The 21440-nt window shown below is 45.6% G+C and overlaps 1 protein-coding gene across 1 annotated transcript in view; it reads left to right on the top strand.

Annotated features, from left to right (window-relative positions):
- The first annotated feature begins 568 nt into the window (after window positions 1–568).
- LOC124613726 (ABC transporter F family member 4-like) overlaps window positions 569–21440 on the top strand; it is a 66174-nt gene continuing 45302 nt past the window's right edge. Inside the window, exons 1-2 of the mRNA XM_047142445.1 lie at window positions 569–693; window positions 18036–18131. Of these exons, the coding sequence (XP_046998401.1) occupies window positions 18061–18131 (71 nt within the window). The 5' untranslated portion in view covers window positions 569–693; window positions 18036–18060. The remainder of the gene's footprint in view (window positions 694–18035; window positions 18132–21440) is intronic.

The raw sequence follows: 21440 nt of genomic DNA, 5'->3' as shown, positions 1-21440 counted from the left end.
TTTTCCTTCTTTTCTTGCTTTCTTTGCGTGTGTGTTTCAGTTTTATTAGGTCTGTCCACGTTCGTTCCCTTCAATGTGTGTCAGGGCGCTGATGACCTCGACGTTGAGCGCCCATAAGCCCCAACACACACACAAATCTACCACAGCATAAAACCTTCCCTAATTTTGTTTTTAACTACAGACTCGAAATCCCAAAATGTACGGACAGATACACGGTGGAAATTACCAGAAACCACAATTTTCTTTTGTTTTATACGTTTGCAGAACTCGAAGATAGTTATATAAGTATCCTGACACCATGGCCGAAGTGGAAGAACCACCACCGGCAGACGTGGGCGATGTCGCAAAGCCCGAAGATGGCGAACCTGAGGTTGCAGAAGAAGAAGAGGAAGGAGCGGAAGAAGCCGTCGATCTGGCAGAAGCAGAGGAGGAGCCCGAAGGCGAGCTGGTGGGCGTGCAGATGCAGCGGACCAAGCCGACCAAGGCGTACAAGGAGAAGAAGAAGCCCAAGGCGCTGAAGACGAAGAAGCCGCCCAAGCCGAAGCCGGCGTCGTACGTGTGGCTGCCGCGGCCGCTGCCCAGCAAGGCGCCCTCCTTCAGCCCGTGCCCGCACCTCTACTTCCGCAGGCCCGTGGCCCCGCGAGACGGCCTCAGCAGGGACGAGTACATCGACATCTTGGCGCAGCCTAGACAGTAAGTACTCTTTTAAAAGCTTGTTTCCTTCCATTTTAAGACTGCACCAACACTTCGTCGTTATACAATGAGCTGACAAAAGTCACGGGATAGCGACATTCACATATACAGACGACGGTGGTATCGCGAACACAACGTATAAAAGGGTAGTGCACTGGTGGAGCTGTCATTTGCGCTCAGCTGACTCATATGAAAAGATATATGAGGGCATTTCGAAAAGTCTACATCTACATCTACACTTACATCCACATCCATACTCCGCAAGCCATTACCTTGAGTACCTTGAGTACTTCTATCGGTTCTCCCTTCTATTCCAGTCTCGTATTGTTCGTGGAAAGAAAGACTGTCGGTATGCCTCTGTGTGGGCTCTAATCTCTCTGATTTTATCCTCACGGTCTCTTCGCGAGATATACGTAGGAGGGAGCAATATACTGCTTGACTCCTCGGTGAAGGTATGTTCTGGAAACTTCAACAAAAGCCCGTACCGAGCTACTGAGCGTCTCTCTTGCAGAGTCTTCCACTGGAGTTTATCATCTCCGTAACGCTTTCGCGATTACTAAATAATCCTGTAACGAAGCGCGTTGCTCTCCGTTGGATCTTCTCTATCTCTTCTATCAACCCTATCTGGTACGGATCCCACACTGCTGAGCAGTATTCAAGCAGTGGGCGAACAAGCGTAATGTATCCTACTTCCTTTGTTTTCGGATTGCATTTGCTTAGGATTCTTCCGATGAATCTCAGTCTGGCATCTGCTTTACCGACGATCAACTTTATATGATCATTCCATTTTAAATCACTCCTAATGCCTACTCCCAGATAATTTATGGAATTAACTGCTTCCAGTTGCTGACCTGCTATATTGTAGCTAATTGATAAGGGATCTTTCTCTCTATGTATTCGCAGCACATTACACTTTTCTATATTGAGATTCAATTGCCATTCCCTGCACCATGCTCAATTTGCTGCAGATCCTCCTGCATTTCAGCACAATTTTCCATTGTTACAACCTTTCGATATACCACAGCATCATCCGCAAAAAGCCTCAGTGAATTTCCGATCTCATCCACAGGGTCAGTTATGTATATTGTGAATAGCTACGGTCCTACAACACTCCCCTGCGGCACACCTGAAATAACTCTTACTTCGAAAGACTTCTCTCCATTGAGACTGACATGCTGCGTTCTGTTATCTAGGAACTCTTCCATCCAACCACACAATTGGTCTGACAGTCCACATGCTCTTACTTTGTTCATTAAACGACTGTGGGGAACTGTATCGAACGCCTTGCGGAAGTCAAGAAACACGGCATCTACCTGGGAACCCGTGTCTATGGCCCTCTGAGTAAAGATACAATGGCTCGCAGTCCTTAAATAGAACATTTATTTAGAAAACGTCAGTTACATCTTATTAACTGTATTTTTTGTTGTTTTTCGACATAATCACTCCCGTTATCCAAAAATTTCTTAAGTCGGTGCACAAGCTTTTATATCCCACATCATAGAAGGTTGCCGCCTGTTGTCGGAACCACGATTCAACTTTATTTCCGATCTCTTCAGCCGGCCGAAGTGGCTGTGCGGTTCTAGGCGCTGCAGTCTGGAACCGCGAGACCGCTACGGTCGCTGGTTCGAATCCTGCCTCGGGTATGGATGTGTGTGATGTCCTTAGGTTAGTTAGGTTTAACTCGTTCTAAGTTCTAGGGGACTAATGACCTCAGAAGTTGAGTCCCATAGTGCTCAGAGCCATTTGAACCATTTTTTTTTTTTTTTTATCTCTTCATCTTCGTGGAATGATTTTCCAACAAGATGTGATTCCAGGTAAGGGAAGACATGGAAGTCGGTGGGCGCAAGGTCTGAGCTGTATGGCGGATGGTCCAATACGCCCCATTTGAATTGTTTGAGTAGTGTTTTGGTTACGAGCGCTGTGTGAGGCCGAGCGTTGTCGTGAAGCAAGCGGACTCCACTTGTCAGCATTCCCCTGCGTTTGTTTTGAATTGCCCTTCGAAGACGTTTCAAAGTCTGGCAATATGCAGCAGCATTAATTGTCGTTCCAGGAGGCATGAATTCCAACAGGAGAATGCCTTGTCTGTCTCAAAAAACAGAAGCCATGATTTTCTTCGCTGAAATCGACGTTTTGAATTACTTGGCTTTTGGTGATTTCGAATGGCGCCATTGCATTGATTGTTGCTTGGATTCAGGTGTATGGTGATAAACCCACGTCTCGTCACCTGTCACAATGTGATCAAGGAACTCATCACCTGCTTTAGCATTGCGTGTGAGGAAGTCGAGTGCAAACCCCATCCTTTTCTTTTTGTGTTCTTCCGTTAACAGTTTTGGAACCCAGCGTGCACACAATTTCCTGTACCCTAACTTGACAGTCACAACGTCATAAAGAGTTGTCATTGACACGTCCGGTATGATCTGAAGCAATTCTTTCAATGTGAGACGTCTATTCGCAGGAATTGCTTCCTCCGTTCTCCGACGAAGGACATCAGAGATCACAGATGGCCGACCTGTTCTTTGTTCGTCATGAACATCGGTCCTACCTTCAGAGAAATGACGAGACCATTTCGTTACATTTTTGTCGATTCATAATGTTCCCATAAACAGAAACAATTTCTTTGTGAATATCCGCTGGTCGCTGACCTTCTGCATGAAGAAAACGTATGACGGAGCGCACTTCGCATTTGGCGGGATTCTGAATCGGCGCAGCCATTTCAAACCCGTCCAACTGCCGAACGACCGCGAGGAGAAAGCTAACGGTTCAAGGTTAACTAACACCAGTGTTTCCAACTTGCTCGCCAAAACTCTTCTGTTCCTCTGGCGTAATGTGTATCTTTACTTTCCGAAATACCCTCGTATGACATGATTATGGTTGCACCACGGGTATTAACAGACTTTGTACGCGGAATTGTAGTTGTAGCAAGACAATGTAGACATTCCATTTCGGAAATCGTTAACGAATTCATTATTCCGAAATCCAGAGTGTCAAGAGTGTGCCGATAATACCACATTTGAGGCATTACCTCTCACTACGAACAAAGCAGTGGCCGACGGCTTTAACGACTGAGAGCAGCGGCTTTTCGTGTACATCTACATCTACATATATACTCCGCTGGCTACCAAGCGGTGTGTGGCGGAGGGCACAATTCGTGCCAAAGTCATATCCCCCCCCTCTATTCTACTCGCGGATTGCGTGAGGGAAAAACGACTGTCTGAACGCCTCAGTACGAGCTCTTATTTCCCTTATCTTTGAATGGTGATCATTGCGCAATTTGAAAGTTGGTGCTAATAATATATGCTCTACACCCTGGGTGAAGATCGGATTTCAGAATTTAGTGAGCAGCACCTTCTCTTTAGCGCGCCGTCTATCTACAAGTGTGTCCCACTTCAAACTTCCAATGAGATTTGTAACGCTCTCGTGACGGCTAAATGTACCAGTCACGAATCTTGCCGCTCTTCTTTGGACATTCTCAATCTCTTGAATCAGACCCAACTGGTAAGGGTCCCATACAGACGAACAATACTCCAAGACTGGACGAACTAACGTATTGTAAGCTATTTCCTTTGTTGAAGGACTGCATCGCTTCAGGATCCTACCAATAAACCGCAATCTAGAGTTCGCCTTACCCGTTACTTGTGTAATCTGATCATTCCATTTGAGATCATTTCGAATAGTCACACCCAGATACTTGACGGACGTTACCGCTTCCAAAGACTGGGCATTTATTTTGTACTCGTACATTAATGGGGGTTTTCGCCTTGTTATACGCAGTAGGTTACACTTACTAATATTGAGAGATAACTGCCAGTTATTACGCCACACATTTATTTTCTGCAAATCCTCACTGATTTGTTCACAACATTCGTTTGATACTACTTTCCTGTAGACTACAGCATCATCGGCAAATAGTCTAATGCCGCTGTCAATACCATCAACAAGATCGTTTATGTAAATTGTAAAAAGCAGCGGACCTGTTACGATGCCCTGGGGCACACCTGAAGTTACGCTTGTTTCTGTTGAAGTCACCCCATTCAGGACGACATACTGCTTCCCAGTCTGTTAGAAAACTTTCTATCCAACCGCATATGTCATCGGATAGACCGTAAGCTCGCACTTTTTGTAGCAAGCGACAGTGCGGAACTGACTCGAACGCCCTTCGAAAGTCGAGAAATATGGCATCAACCTTGGAGCCGGTATCTAGAGCCTCTTTATCATGCACAAAGAGGGCCAGCTGTGTCTCGCATGACCGCTATTTCCTAAAACCGTGCTGGTTTCTGCAGATGAGCTTCTCAGAGTCTAGAAAGGTCATTATGTTTGAACACAAAATATGTTCAATGATTTTACGTAGAGTGTTTGCGTCAGTGTTAAAAGACAAGCGAAGCTGCTTGAAATAACCGCAGAAATGAATGCTGGGCGTGCGACGAACGTATCCCTTAGGACAGTGCGGCGAAATTTGGCGTTAATGGGGTATGGCAACGGACGACTGACGCGAGTGCCTTTGCTAACAGCACGACATTGTCTGCAGTGCCTCTCCTGACCATATCCATTGGACCCTAGACAACTGGAAAACTATGACCTAGTCAGATGAGTCTCGATTTCAGTTGGTAAGAGCTGACGCTAGGATTCGACTATGGTGCAGAACCCACGAACCAATGGCACTGTGCAAGCTGACTGTGGCTTCATATTAGTGTGGGCTGTGTTTACATGGAATGGACAGGGTCCTCTGGCCCAACTGAACCGATCGTTGACTGGGAATGGTTATGTTTTACTATTTGGAGAACATTTGCAGCCATTCACGGTCTTCATGTTCCAAGACAACAATGTCGTGTCACTGAGCCAAAATTGTTCGAGACTGGTTTGAGGAATATTCTGGACAATCTAAGAAAATTATATTGCCACCCTGATCGCCCGACATGAATCCAGTGGAACGTTTATGGGACATAATCGAGAGGTCACTTCATGCACAAAATCCTGCATTAACAACACTTTCACAATTATGGACGGGTATAGAGCCAGTGAGGCTCAACATTTCTGCACGGGACTTTCATCAACTTGTTGAGACCATGTCATGTTGAGTTGCTACACTATGTCGGACAAACGGAGGTCCGACACGATATTAGGAGATATTTCATGACTTTTGTCACCACATTGTACATACAAAGACAAAAGTTTTGCAGCATCCCAATATGACACAAAGGTTGTGCTGCTATTCTAACTGTTCCAGTATCAGTTGGAAGATCACCCCAAAGTTGTTTATAAATATACACACAGTTACCTGGGGTAGAATGCCGTTCTCGGATAGATAGCAGAATTTCAGTGAAAGTAAAGCACCTGTAGGGGTGAAACAGTAGAGTGAATATCCAACATACTTTAAAGGACAGTCGCGACCAATGATCGAGTCTGCATCATCGCCTTACAGGCAGAATGCTTCGCAATCAGGGAAGTTGCCCAACGTGAGTACTAGAATAAAAGTGATGTGGTGTGGACATGGAATCGGTTCCAGGTGACAGGTACAGATAGAAGACATAGAACGCACAGGCTTTATACTTTAGACAGGTGCACAGGATAATCCGAATTTTGAGTCAGTGAACTTTGGACTGATTGCTACAGAATAGAATTCGGCATTCGAAGACGCTATCGAACGTCTTTTATCACGACAAACTGTCGGGGAGATGATTGCATGATGCATATCTCCATTCCCGACGACCATGGCGAGCACCACGTTGTACAGCATAACACCATGGATTCCATTGCAAATTGGCAATAAATCATGCAGAATGGACGCCCCAAGATTCGCTTCATGTGTTGTTTACTGACTAAACTCAGATCTGTACATACTCTGATAATCGCAGACAATGTGTTTCAAGACAACCCGTTAATATCGAGTGCCTCCAATACTGTGTCCCATGTGTACTACAAGATGGTGGTGGAGTGATGTTCTGGGGTGGCATCACATGGAGTCTCTTTACATCTCTCGTGGCTGTTGAGGGAAATCTGACTGCTCTACGAGACAGGTATGATGCTCTGCAACCATTAGTGGAACTGTATCGCCAACATTTTGGTGACAATTTCATCTTGATGGATGAGGACTCGCGTGATCATCGTGCTGTTCTTGTGAACACGTCCATTCAGCACGCTAGAATCACAAAAATGAATTTGTTTGCCTGCTCTCCGGACAGGAACACAATCGAACGTTTTTTTGAACGTCGGTAGCGACCCCGTACTCTGCGCAACTTACGCAGAGTCGCCATTGAAGAGCAGGACAATTTGGATCTCATCGATGGTATGCCACGACCGATTCAAGCCTGCATACGAGCAAGGGGACTTTTCACGACGTGTATGACGTCGCTCAGGAGTCCTGTGAAAAAACCTCAGAGCCAATGTTTTTTTTTTCCTGTGCCATGAATTTCGAAATGAAGAGGTGATGCAAATCTTTTGTTGACGTTCATACTGTTCATCTTTTTCACTGTTTCGCACATATTTTCCATGTTTGACTTACGAAATTCATAACCTAACATAAACCTTTTCGTAGAGGTATATGCATTTCACCTCATTCAAGAGAAGAAATAAAGTGTGTATCAAGACAGATTACATCTGATGATGGATCCACAGGATCCGAAGTGCATCGTGTACTTGAAAAAACACGAAAAGTTGTGACTGAAGGCGTTGTTTAATTCATACCTCCAGTGTACGTATACATGGATGGATCTGAACAGGAGAATAGTTCATCAGCTGTCATCCCCAATAAGGTCTTCAAACTTCATTTCCTTGAACAACTAATAAATTACGGTGTCCAAATATGTGGCACCATAAGAGACACTGGTGGAGGCGAAGCGCCATCACAGCGGAAATATCTCATCTGCTCTAACTTTTCAGTACCTTGCAATCTGTACAAAAAATGAATCCAGTGGAGAAAATGGCTTAGGTTGTCCTAGATGCATTACTGCGATTCCTAAACCGAGGCAAGGATGTGGTATTCTGGTGGGGACCGGGGAATGTTGAAATATCGGGAACTGATGTGATCAACAAAGCAGAAAGAAACATCTAGAGGGGGCATTGAGACGAAATATTAAGTTCTCCTGTACTCATTGTCGGACAGGAAGATCTTGCATCAGGGGGAAGACAAGTAGATGGAAATGATAAGAAACAATCCATAATCAGTGAATTCGACTACCTCATGCCAGCAAAACCGACGGAAGGGAGTGATGGTTCAAATGGCTCTGAGCACTATGCGACTTAACTGCTGTGGTCATCAGTCGCCTAGAACTTAGAACTAATTAAACCTAACTAACCTAAGGACATCACACACATTCATGCCCGAGGCAGGATTCGAACCTGCGACCGTAGCGGTCGCTCGGCTCCAGATTGTAGCGCCTAGAACCGCACGGCCACTCCGTCCGGCGAAGGGAGTGATGCTCACCAGGTCACGAATAGGACATTATCGATTGACACAGTTCCTTTCTCAGACTGGGTCATCCACCAATATGTCAAGCTTGTGGAATACTACTTCGATACAACGTATCTTAAAAACATGTGTTTCTTACGCTGACATATGGTAACCTTCCACTGGGATAAAGACGTGTCTGTCATCCTACCTGACAACAGTATCTGTGTACCTCACATTTTAAAATTTTGAAGTTGCAGTTAGCCTACCTAATATATTGAGATGAATCTAATGAACTCATAGTTCTGTTTCTGGTTTTTGTTTAAGTGGCCAGTCATCCATATAACACCCAGTGTGTCAGTAAGACGGCTTTCCAGACAACTGCGGATTTTAATATATACGAACGTCATGTTTGTATCAACATAGCCAGAGATTCAGAAAAATCTACTAATGTGTGTACTTGAGATATCTACGCAGCAGTTTTATTTATGAGAGCAGACATTGATCAAACCGTGAGATGTGTATTTCGATATCCACTAATGGCCAATCCACTATGACCAAGCTGTTGAGCAACCTAAATCCAATATCATTATGATCATCACACGAATTACGTGTTCCACACGTTCAGTCTCCATGCAAGGGCAAGGTGCAAGGTCGTTGGCCTATAAAGGGACACGTGCAGGTAAAATAAGGTACTAACCCACGCAGCTCCCTCGAGGGCTATTACCTCGATATTGAGAACAAGATTTATGTGTCAGTGGCATAATGTGTGGCTGGAATTACAACGTAACACCATTGTTTAATGCTTGCGGCGTTCTAGGGCCGGTGTGCAGCAAATTTTGTTTGATTGTGACAAGAGAACAGCCATTTTTCCCGATAACGGTTTGTTTTTTGTTTTGAGTGGAAAAATGTTTTAAGGTTCTATGTTTTGTCTGGACTCCTGCCCATATTTTGGGTAGGTTTTTTTAATGGATCTCAGAGTGTTAGTCAGTGATCAAGCCTCCTGTCAACAACTGAATCATAGTTTTACAATATTGACTGCTTGTTCATTTTTCTTTTCATACATATTTTGAATCTGAGACTCAGGTTTTGATGTATATATTTTTTACGTGTATAGAATTGTTTATCAACATTTGCTTTTTCTCACTGTAGCTGGCTCTTTCCGTTTCTTTTTATTAGTAGTCAGCCTATCACCACATACCAGGGATTAATATTTAGCACTTGATTCAGCTTAGCCTCATTTTATTTAGTATTTTAGATCATTACCATATCATAGTTTTATTTAAACGAAAGGAAAAGACATGAAATTGGATGTAAACAAGCACACTTTCATTTGTAATTTGTATTATCCATTTTAATATATTAATAAGCAACCATTGCCAGATAATCTTTCAAATCTTGAATATGTACCCATGGTCCATATTTTACCTGAGAAGAGTTTATTATCATCAATTATTTAGTAAATATTCTACAAGGTGCTGATAACCATGGCGCTGAGTGCCTTGCATTCAATATCATCATTATCTTTCCTGTGTTCGTCTGAACGAGTTGTTTCCAGAAAACTGCGTCCAAAGCTCCCTAGATCTTCTAGTGTGAGACGTTCATTCATCAGGCTGCGTTGGCCAGGAGGCGTGGATTTTGCCCCTCACAACGTTCACATAGAAAATGTGCTAGGAGGCCCCTCTTCTGTATGTTGGTCTTGCAACGTGGGGCTCCTATTCTCATCCTGTGCAGAGTTCACCACACCAGGATGGGAAGGTTACCGCCAGAGACAGCAGCACGTCTGGGCTCTCCAGTTCTGTTCTTCCATTTTCTATCCGGACCTTTCGATGGATATCCACTGGGACCTGTGTTGTTTACCTGAAGCTTTTCCTAGATCACAATCATCTCCCAAAAGGCAGCGATTCGTGCATTTTGTAGTGGCACTACCCAGTAGTTTAGAGTACACAGAAGACAACGTGAAAAAGAAATTTGGGTAAGAGAGTGTGGTACACAACGTTATTCCACCAGAAACGCAGTATCGGCTGAAATGCACATGCACGCTTAAAATATTAATATTCATATATTTATAAAATAGTCTTTACAAAGTTATTAATTCCAAGTCGAGAATGTAATAAACATATGAACATTGCAGCTTAAGGGGAGCCGGAGGTGCCTATGCTGCCCATGTTAAAATCACTAAGTTTGAGGAACATTTATGAATAAACTACCAAACAGAAAATTTTTTTTACATATAGAGTGGTTTAGTATTGCAGTTATGACAGAGGGATTTTGGAGTATCTTTTCTAGTTTCCTTCCAATTATTTTTTTTATTAATGACCCAAATTTTTTTACAAATAATTGCTTTATAATTAAACTGAAATGAAACTACTGAACATATCGCCAAATGGCTGTGTTACAATGTAAGTTTGACCACTAGGAGTGCTGTATAAAAATTTCATCTCTCTAGCTTGAGTGGATTTTGAGAAAATGTTCCTTATATTCGAAAAATTCTAATTTACAGGAAATGGCTATCAAAATTTCTCAATACATTCCTGCACTATAGGATGGATTATCATGGTCTTCTTCTTCATCCTCCAAAAGCTTCCTCTTCTGTCTTCTTTTCTGGCCTGTTGTTCCATCATACTTCATATGCCCTTCTCTTCTTTCTGCTCCTCTTATCCTTTCTCTGTCAATATTTCTTAGTGCTCGTACAGTGTTCACCTCAGCTGTAAACCCTGATGCCTTCAGAACTTCACACTTCAGGCTGTTCCCTCGGTTGTAGGTTGCTGTTGCATCATAAATGCCGAAGTGCAGTGTTTTTATGCTTACAAACTCCCTTTTAGGAATCACTTTCCAAATCAAATTGTTTACGCTCTCATTAGGATTCTGCGTCTTTCCGTGTAGGCATTTGTGTAACAATTCTGGCTGCGCTAAGTCATGAAAAATTGGTTTTATTGTTCCCTCCTGATTCTTGTACATACTGCATATTACCCGCTTTACACAAGAAGTGTTATACTACTAACAACAGGCGCAACACTGAACTAATTCGAAACGGTAAACAGCAAAGAGACGATGTTCCGCGCTCTTATTCATTGTAGTATCGCAACTTTTTTTTTTTTTTTACATTCGGTGTAACAATAACAAACATAAACTGCTTCTAGCATTTTTTTTAATATATAAGACGATGACTTTATAAAATAAAATTTTTCTGGGAAACGTAAATAAGTGGACTTTTTTTTCCACATAATAGTGAAAAAAAATAAAAAAAAAAATAAAATAAAATCCTGCTTCTGTCAGTACAAAACAATAACGTTCTACGTTCCTCTTTTAGGCGCGTACCTCCCTAATCCCGTCATGCCTCGCGTTGGTGTCGGGTACGTCGTCACGTGTGTTTGTGGATCCTCTCCACTGTCCTGGTCCTTTCTTGTTCTGATACTTATAGACAATAATTACATTCTCCTACCCGGGACACCCCAACTGGGTGGGGGATCAAGCAAGGCACTCCCTAAAAAATTTGCGTAATATGTTCGATATCTCGGATGTCTCATAAGCTGTGAGTGATGTTCCTGTAGTAAGGCCCAAAAGTCAAGCACATTCTTACTGCCGTCTCGGAAAAGATAACGCACAGTCAAACCTCGAATCCAAGTCACTGCGTTTGTCTTTGTTCGGGGATAATATGTCCTGTCTGGGAGAAGTAGTGTGCGTGGTTCTATTGTTTGCGGCCCCACCCGAAGGAGGAAGGCGATCATTTTTTTGACCAAACACCATACGTCCGCCGAAGGACCGCATATCAGGCGATGCTCCTCAGTGTCTATAACATTGCACTGCGGACACAGTGGCTCGTCCGCCATATGAATTGTATGCAACCTGGAGCGAGTCACGTATTTCCCATTTACCACCTGATACCACAGTGCGCGCGTTCCCGTATCAAGGTGTGGGTGGTGCACTGTACGCCATACCACTGACCACGTAACTGTTGGTTGGCGGCGCTCTACGGCATTATTCGGCCGTCGTCGAGTCAAGATGTGATATATATCACGTGCCGTTGCCGTCCTGGTAGTCGGTAGTTCCATATGTACATAACTGTGTTCCACAAAGAAGGTTCGCATATGGGCAAGCGATGGTGAGATGTGAGCCACCGCTACCGGAGCCGAACGAGAAGGTGGAGCGAGTTCGTCTATCAAGCTGCCCGTCAGACTTGTCTGGTGTCGTGTCCACATCTTTATCATTGTGGTTACATAAATAGCCACTGCTCGGTCGCGTACGTGGACTAGTCCAAGACCTCCACGACTACGAGGAAGGGTGAGGGTTTCGTATCCTACCTTAAAAAGCAGACCTGTGCTCACAAAATATCCTAGTGCCGCCAGGATTCGTCGGGCCAACACCACCGGCATAGGAAGAACTTGTGCCAGGTGGGGGATGCGAGAGGCTAGATAAGTGTTGGCAAAGGTGACCCGTTGTATCATATCCAGTGCCCTTAACCTGTGACTTCGGACACTCGCACGAATTGTTTGCAGAAGATGTCTGTAACTCAGTGCCACCGTGCGTCGAACGTCTGTTGTGAAGATAATTCCTAGGCATTTCATCTTGTTGATAGGCTGTAATGGTGCTACACTTCCTGTCGGGAGTCCTCTCCCGATGTTCATCGCTCCCGACTTTGCCATGTTCAGGCGACTTCCCGTAGCCATACAATACAAATTAATCCAATGCAAGGCCGCTCTTGCCTCGTCGCCTGACCGTGCTAAAAACACCAGGTCATCTGCGTAAGTTCGGCATATAAACTTGTTGTGCCTTATCGTCATTCCTTGGAGTCGATTCCGGAGCCCGCAAAGCAGCGGCTCGACAGCGATGGCATACAATATCGTTGACAGCGGGCACCCTTGTCTGACCGATCGTGAGATGGTGATGGGCCCCACCAAGCGTCCATTGACGAGCACTTTGGATGCGGCTCCGTGGAGTAGTCTCATGACGACGGTGACAAAACTTTCCGGAAACTTCATTTTCGTCATCACGTCCGTAAGATAAGCATGACTCAGCCTGTCAAATGCGCGATCGAAGTCTATCGATACCAATACACCCCGGAGACGACATGTTGAAGCCAGTGCGATAACATCGCGGTAGTCGCTGAGTGCCGTTTGTATATTGCTAGCTCCTCCTAGCTGGGTTTGGTCGAGTGAAACCACTTGGCGTATCACGCGTTTAAAGCGTGCTGCAAGTATCCTGGCGTAGATCTTGTAGTCGCTATTAAGAAGGGTCAGTGGCCGGTAGGCCTGTATCCCTGTGCCGCCAGATGGTTTGTGGATTCCTTCCACGAAGGAGGGTGGAAGAGTCACGTTGGGAGACATCAATTCGCAGTACATGGCAGTCCATCGTGGAATCATGAAATCTTTAAATGTACGATAGAACTCTAACGGAAACCCGTCGGGCCCTGGCGATTTGTGCGACGCTCCCTTATCAATCGCTTCCATTACGTCGTCAACTGTGACTTCACCTGTTAACTCCAGGTTGGCCGACTCGTTGAGACACGCGGAGAGCGTTCGTCGGACCTCATGAAAGGCTGCCTGATCGTGTTCCGCTTCTTCATAGAGATGACCGTTGTGGTCCACGAAAGCGTTGGCAATGTCCTTTTGGGTTGTCATGCGGCGACCATCTGGCAGTACGACCGTCTGTATTAAGGTTCTGCGGCTACATTGTTTTTCTCTGATAACGTGATACATCGACGGGAATTCTCCACGGACTCGTTCAAAGGCCCGTGCACGGATTGCGACACCCTCCAGTCGGCGGCGCGTTATGGAAATTATTTGCGCCTGTGCTCGTTGTATACCGGCACGACGCTCCTGTGAAGGTGCTTGTACAGAAAGTTCGCGGAGCATCGTGAAATAAAATTCCGTCGTGTATCGCCTCCACATCATCTGCTCCCTTCCGTATGCAATTAACGCTCGGCGCAATGCAGGCTTAACACATTCCAGCCACCACTGCAACGTCGTCGGATATGTCGGGAGGCGTCGTTCACACACGTGCCAAGTGTCTTCGACTAAGGGTCTGCACTCAGGTTCCCTAAGGTGTGCTGTATTCAGTTTCCAAACACTACGACTCCTCCACACTTGTTGACGACTCAGGGAGACCGTGCATATATATGCTATGTGATCTGAAAAGGCGACAGGCCACAATTCCGCATCGAGGATCGCAGGTTCGAGACGACGCGTTACGTAAATGCGATCGAGACGACTTGCTGAGTGACTCGTGACGTAGGTGTATCCACGTCTGTCGCCATGTATCTTCTCCCATGTATCAATGAGATTCATGTCCTGTATGAGTTGCCGCAGCTCCGGGCACTAAGTATAACGTGGGTGTTGATCTTTTGGTGCGAGCACGCAGTTGAAATCGCCTCCAAATAAGACATGTTCATACCGACCTAAGAATAGTGTTGCAATCTCCTCTGCATAAAATCGGGATCGGTCGCGCCGTCTGTCTGACCCCGACGGTGCGTAAATGTTAACTACCCGTACTCCCAGCACTGTGAGCGCCAGTCCTCGCGCTGACGGCAGGTACACCACGTCCTCGGCTACTATGCCGCTACGTAGAAGTATCGCTGTTCCGCTGCCGCCGTCGGTAGTAGGTGTAATGTACGTATCGTACTCATAGAGGTCGGGGAAGCTCTCAACACATACTTCCTGCAGCAGAACGATGTCGACGTCTGACGCATGCAACATGTCTCGTAATAATCGCAATTTGACAGACATTCTGATCGTATGAATATTAATAGAGGCTGCTCGATATGCCTGCCGCTGTTCCTCAGTGCGTAAAGCGCACGTGAACGCTTATGTTAATTTGTGCGCTGCTGCCCGGTGACATGCTGTCCGTGCGTCAGTCTGTATCTTCTGCGTGGTTAACATCCGGTGGACGCAGCACTCGCCATGGCGGGTGCGTCGTCGGTGTGGGGGTCAGTATCGGAGTCGTCGGCCCAGTTCCTGCGCTGGAGGTCCAGCTCCCGTCGTGTCTCTCCGGCCGGGCTGACCGAAGGCTGTGGCGTTGCTGCGGTGGGTGGAGGGACTCCTTCCGTCGGCTTTCCGTCCGGTGTGTCTGTATTTAACCCCTGTGTAGCATGATTCGCGTCGTACTGCTGTGTGGGAGGTAGAACCTCCCGTTGCGCATCCGGATGCACTGTATCGACGTTACACCCAAGTTCGTCTGCCGTGGACTGCAGTAAGCAGGTATCCGACGGCGCTAGCCGTCGTTTCTTGTGGCGCTTCGGCGATCGTTGTTTGCGCGTGTGCGCCTCCGTATCCGAGTGCGGAAGTGACTCCCGGTGCTCAGGGACGACAGCAGCTGTCGGCACAACAGCAGGATCAATTTCCATTTCTCCTACCGATCCTTTCCGCTCGGTTAAGTGCGTCGTCGGCACCGGAGCGGCAGAGGTGTGCGTCGTTTCGTCACTGGAGGCGGTCTCTGCCGCAGTCGGTTGCCGTAAACAGTCAGGATTCTGTAGCTGGTCATTCTTCGGGATGGGATCCGTTCGAAATGCATCCGCATACGTTAGTGGCAGCGGCGTCAACGTGGACGGAGGTACGGGTTCCCCGTTTGGAACTTGCACTATCCTCCGCTGCATACATTCGGAACGGACGTGGCCCTCTTTCCCGCAGCCTGAGCATGTTTTGGGTTGTCCATCGTATATGACTATAGCTCTGCATCCGCCGATGAACAAGTACGAGGGTACATGTTGTGTCAGTTCTATTCTGATTTGACGCACCCCATTGAGAACGGGGTAAGTAGTGAAGTTGGACCATTTTTCCTCAACGTGGCTAAGCACTCTTCCATATGGGCGTAAGGCGTCAACGACCAAGTCAGACGGAACCTCGAAGGGAAGTTCGAAAATACGTATGTTTCGTAAGCCCAGTCCTGCATGATCAATAGTTACTTCTCCAACATGTCCATCAGAGTGACGAAATTTGAGTCCATGTTTAGTATCTCGGATGATTCTGTCACATACTGCATCGTTAATCAGCTTGACGTAAACGACACTGCTCACTATGGAGAGGTGGATTCCGATAAGTTCGTTGTAGTCAAGTTTAACTTCGTCTCGTAGGAACCTTTCTATTTCGTAGGCTTTCGGTCTCGCATATTCATTCGAAAAACTAATCTTGAGAGTCGACTTTCGGTATGCATGTGCCATTCTATATCGAGTCGTCTAAACGCACGAGTACGCCGAAGAGGTAAACAACTGCGCGAGCGCGAACTTCTCCGGCAGGGACGTAAACAGACGTCCGTGCCGTAGCACCGCCGAAGGCAGACTGCTGGTTTTATTGTTCCCTCCTGATTCTTGTACATACTGCATATTACCCGCTTTACACAAGAAGTATTATACTACTAACAACAGGCGCAACACTGAACTAATTCGAAACGGTAAACAGCAAAGAGACGATGTTCCGCGCTCTTATTCATTGTAGTATCGCAACTTGGTATTAGTGTTAATTTTCTTTTCCCTACGTTCTTCCTCTTCTTATATACACGGTAAAAAAATGGAAATGTCGTGTGGCTAGGGCCTCCTGTCGGGTAGACCGTTCGTCTGGTGCAGGTCTTTCGATTTGACGCCACTTCGGCGACCTGCGCGTCGATGGGGATGAAATGATGATGATTAGGAAAACACAACACCCAGTCCCTGAGCGGAGAAAATCTCCGACCCAGCCGGGAATCGAACCCGGACCCTTAGGATTGACAATTACTAAAACGTGGCATCGTAACCAGAACAAAAGTGTACGACAATGTTAAATGGAGCAAGATGTTCGAAATTCTCAGGAAAATAGGAGTAAGCCGTAAGGAAATACGGGTAATATTTGTCACAGAAAACAATGTAGCCAACCCTTGCACACTCGCTGTATGCGTAACATAAGGCGGTGTATGCGTAACAGGCCGAGAAAATCCCAAGCAGTTCGCCACGAAGTCACGAGAGGGTGTTAGATGCATTCAGCGGCCGCCCATTTCCTCTGCAGGCATGGGGGAAAATGGTAATAACTCCACTTCTAGGGCGAGTAGAACAATAATTCGAAGTTTACATTAAAGAGGAATGTTCCAATTAATTTTCGGTAGCAAAAAAAAAAAAAATCGTAATTTTTTGGATTTGACCACCTCCGGCTCCCCTTAAGGGGACGATGCATACTCACTCCCTCTTTCAGTATTACACAACACTATTTTGCTTAAGAATATAGAACAGAACGTTAATTTAACACAGACTATTTCAATCTTACAGTATTTTCTATGCTGACTCTGCTAATGAAATACACTTACGTTTATTTTGTGGTATTTTATGGCGCCTCCATTATTAGAGACCCAGATCCACAATTATAGTGCATATCCTTAACTTAATTGATGCCGCTTCACCCAGAGTTGCAGGTTCCCGTCTACGTTAATGACTGAGGTGAATCTGAGGTTTAGTTGACTAACAAACAATTTACGACGTATTTGATTCTTTTTAATTTCCAGCACAAACAAAAACATATATCTAAATCACTCCAACATGGGTATTGCTACCATAAAGAAATTATAGTGCCACCTAAAATGTCATAAAACGTCTACCCACCTCCGCTACCGCTGTGATTCCCGTCACTTAACGTCACTCTCAGTACCCCAGCCAAATCCACCTGTGACAGCTGCTACTGCAGTGATGGTTTGTGTAGTCGTTGGCAATGGCGTCATTCAAGTTATGCATCATTGTTACAAAAGCTTTTTTTAATTGAAATCATGTTTTAAGTAATTTCAGATTACGATGAAAACTAATTTCAAGCAAGATGCAGTGCATCAGAATAAAATTTGGAGTTCCTCTTATATTTCTGGTTCCGATCGCATGAAGATCACGTTTATAATATGTTTACTGAACCCAGATGACATGAGAAAGTCGGGACGAAAAACATACGAAGGCAAATCCTACGATTATAATTTGGCGAAATAGCACCTTCTGATGCCTTCTTTTGTCTTTCAGGGAACCATGGCGACAGGAGCCAGACATGACACTTGTCAAATTCAAGCGGCGACCTTTTACACCAAGGATGCAGGAACTTTCACTGCCACGGAGACCGTGAGTATCATATATGTGATATAGTATGTCATTAGTTAGAATCCACGAGTCTATTTCCGAACCGATTAGCATCATTCTCTACTCTTACATAGAGTGATTCCGTGACGACGTTACAAACTATCAGGGATGATAGAGAAGGGTAAATGTACCGATCTGAGATAAGGGTCGGTAGTCCACAAACGACCGAGTCGAAAGTTATAAGCGAAAATTGTTCTGATACCTCCGACAGTGGAATACGTGACAGTGCACTGTATGTGCCAGTACTGTTGTTGCCAAGACTGTAGGGTAGGCAACTATCAGAGGTGGTAGTATGGACCCAAACGAGAAAATATGTCCAGTAAATGTGAGCTCCAAACTGCATACATCAAGAACTAAGGGCGCTTGTTGAGCAGAAGAGAAGCGAAGATGAACAAGTGCTCATAGCTCTGAAGGTATGCATTTAAGAGCCCATGTTTACTGGATTTTTTTTTCATTTTTTGGTCCATACTACCACTCCTGAAAGTTGAATCCCCTACTGTCTTAGCAACAACACTACCAATACAAGTACCGGGTGATCAAAAAGTCAGTGTAAATTTGAAAACTTAATAAATCACGGAATAATGTAGATAGAGAAGTAAAAATTGACACACATGCTTGAAATGACATGGGGTTTTATTAGAAGCAAAAAAAAAAAAAAAGTTCACAAAATGTCCGACAGATGCGCGTCGTTTGGTGATGAACGTGTGCTCAGCCGCCTCTTTCGTCATGCTTGGCCTCCCAGGTCCCCGGACCTCAGTCCGTGCGATTATTGGCTTTGGGGTTACCTGAAGTCGCAAGTGTGTCGTGATCGACCGACATCTCTAGGGATGCTGAAAGACAACATCCGACGCCAATGCCTCACCATAACTCCGGACATGCTTTACAGTGCTGTTCACAACATTATTCCTCGCCTACAGCTATTGTTGAGGAATAATGGTGGACATATTGAGCATTTCCTATAAAGAACATCATCTTTGCTTTGTCTTACTTTGTTACGCTAATTATTGCTATTCTGATCAGATGAAGCGCCATCTGTCGGACATTTTTTGAACTTTTGTATTTTTTTGGTTCTAATAAAACCCCAAATCGTTCCAATCATGTGTGTCAATTTGTACCTCTCTATCTACATTATTCCGTGATTTATTCAGTTTTCAAATTTATACTGACTTTTTGATCACCCAGTATTTCACCGTCAGAGGTATCAGAACGGTTTTCGTTTGTAGCTTTCTACGCGGTCGTCTCCGGACTAGGATCGCTTGCCTCAAATCGATACATTTACCTTCTCCATCACCCCTGAAAGCTAGTAACATAATCGAGAAATCACCCTGTAGATAATTGCATTATCTAAAGAAAGATACAAGCTTACTATTTAGCGGTGCAGCAGGATGGACGGTCGCATGTACCCCGTCGGCGGCCAAAATACAGAATGTGGGGATTTCAATTGACGCTACGGAGGGGCATTGTGGGTTCAATGGGCAGGGTAATGGCTACGGGAGTCCGTCGGAGATGAAGCTGGCTGCAGAAAGACAGACGGCGCGAATGTAAACCATTTATTACTCCAACAAACTGCAGCGGTTACAGGTGTGCGCACTCGTTCGGTGACGCGGCCCAGCATCGACCCACGGCATCCACGTACCACAGGAAAGATCAGGCGTCGATTTCGCGGCCCACGATGCCGAGAAGCGGTTCCACGAGGATGTGGTAGCTGCTGCCCCAGTAGTGCCAAGGTCTTGCCTGGTAGGCATACCTCTGGAGCGTTGCGCCAAATGCAGCGGCCATACGTTGTCCGGCTCACGTGAGGCGAGTGACGAGCTCTGGCAGGTACACGCGACTCTGTGTCTAGGAGGGCATCGGTTCGACCCTTGGCGGAGGCAGCCTACTGCAGGAAGAATGTTAGCGGCCTCACAGCGGCAATCGACACACAGCAGACGTCGATTCGAAGACCGACATCTCGCCTGTCCTTGTGGCCCCCTTTTATACCGGACATGACAGGTCTTGAAACTTCCTGGCAGATTAAAACTGTGTGCCGGACCGAAAGTCGAACTTGGAACCTTTGCCTTTTGCGGGCAAGTGCTCTACCATCTGAGCTACCCAAGCACGACTCACGCCCCGGGGCGTGAGTCGTGGTTGGGTAGCTCATTTGGTAGAGCACTTGCCCGTGAAAGGCAAAGTTCCCGAGTTCGACTCTCGGTCCGGTACACAGTTTTAATCCGCCAGGAAGTTTCATATTAGCGCACACTCCGCTGCAGAGTGAAAATCTCATTCTGGATGACAGGTCTTGTTGTGGTTGAGGTGACGCACCCAGCCCACCAAACGCCGTCGAAGAGTCTCGAAACGACGATTATTACTCCAGCGCCATGCCTGTAGTTGCAGAGCCGCTGCATGACGTACTTGTTGAGTCTGTGGTGTCGGAGGCACCTGGAATTCGACAAGTACTGGCTCAACCCCACGTCGCTACACTGTTAATATTGATTGTCCAGTCATTAATATACAACATGAACAGCAAGGTTCAACACACCTCAGTGGGGAACACCCGAGGTTAGTTCGACATTTTTCGATGACCCTCCATCCAAATACACTCTATGACAAATTAACGACGCAACATGAAAGAATCATCCGCATGGAACAGAAATCAGTTGATGCAGTGAACATGTACAGACAAACAAATAATTACAAGAACAGAAAAGCTGGATGATTTATTCAAGGGAAAGACTTTCACACATTGACCAAGTCAGTAACGGGTTGGTCCACCTCTGGCCTCAATGCAAGCAGTTATTCTGCTTGGCATCGATTGACAGAGTTGTTGGGTGTCCTCCTGAGGAATATTGTATCAAATATTGTCCAACTGGCGAGTTATATCGTCAAAATCCGTCTTGATTGGAGAGCCGTGCCCTTAATACTCCAAACGTTCTCAACTAGGAAGAGATCGGCGACTTGCTGGCCGAGGTCGGGATTGGAAAGCACAAAGACAAGCTCCTCGTGTACAGTCGGGCATTTGTTGTTGTTGTGGTCTTCAGGCCTGAGACAGCTCTCCATGCTACTCTATCCTGTGTAAGCTTCTTCATCTCCCAGTACCTACTGCAACCTACATCCTTCTGAATCTGCTTAGTGTATTCATCTCTTGGTCTCCCTCTACGATTTTTACCCTCCACGCTGCCCTCCAATACTAAATTGGTGATCCCTTGATGCCTCAGAACATGTCCTACCAACCGATCCCTTTTTCTAGTCAAGTTGTGCCACAAACTCCTCTTTTCCCCAATTCTAGTCAATACCTCCTCATTAGTTATGTGA

The sequence above is a fragment of the Schistocerca americana genome, chromosome 4 (genome assembly GCF_021461395.2).
Source record: "Schistocerca americana isolate TAMUIC-IGC-003095 chromosome 4, iqSchAmer2.1, whole genome shotgun sequence".
NCBI classification, from domain to species: Eukaryota; Metazoa; Arthropoda; class Insecta; order Orthoptera; family Acrididae; genus Schistocerca; species Schistocerca americana.
Note: the sequence above shows the minus strand (reverse complement) of the source record. Positions and strands in the feature narration are given on the sequence as shown.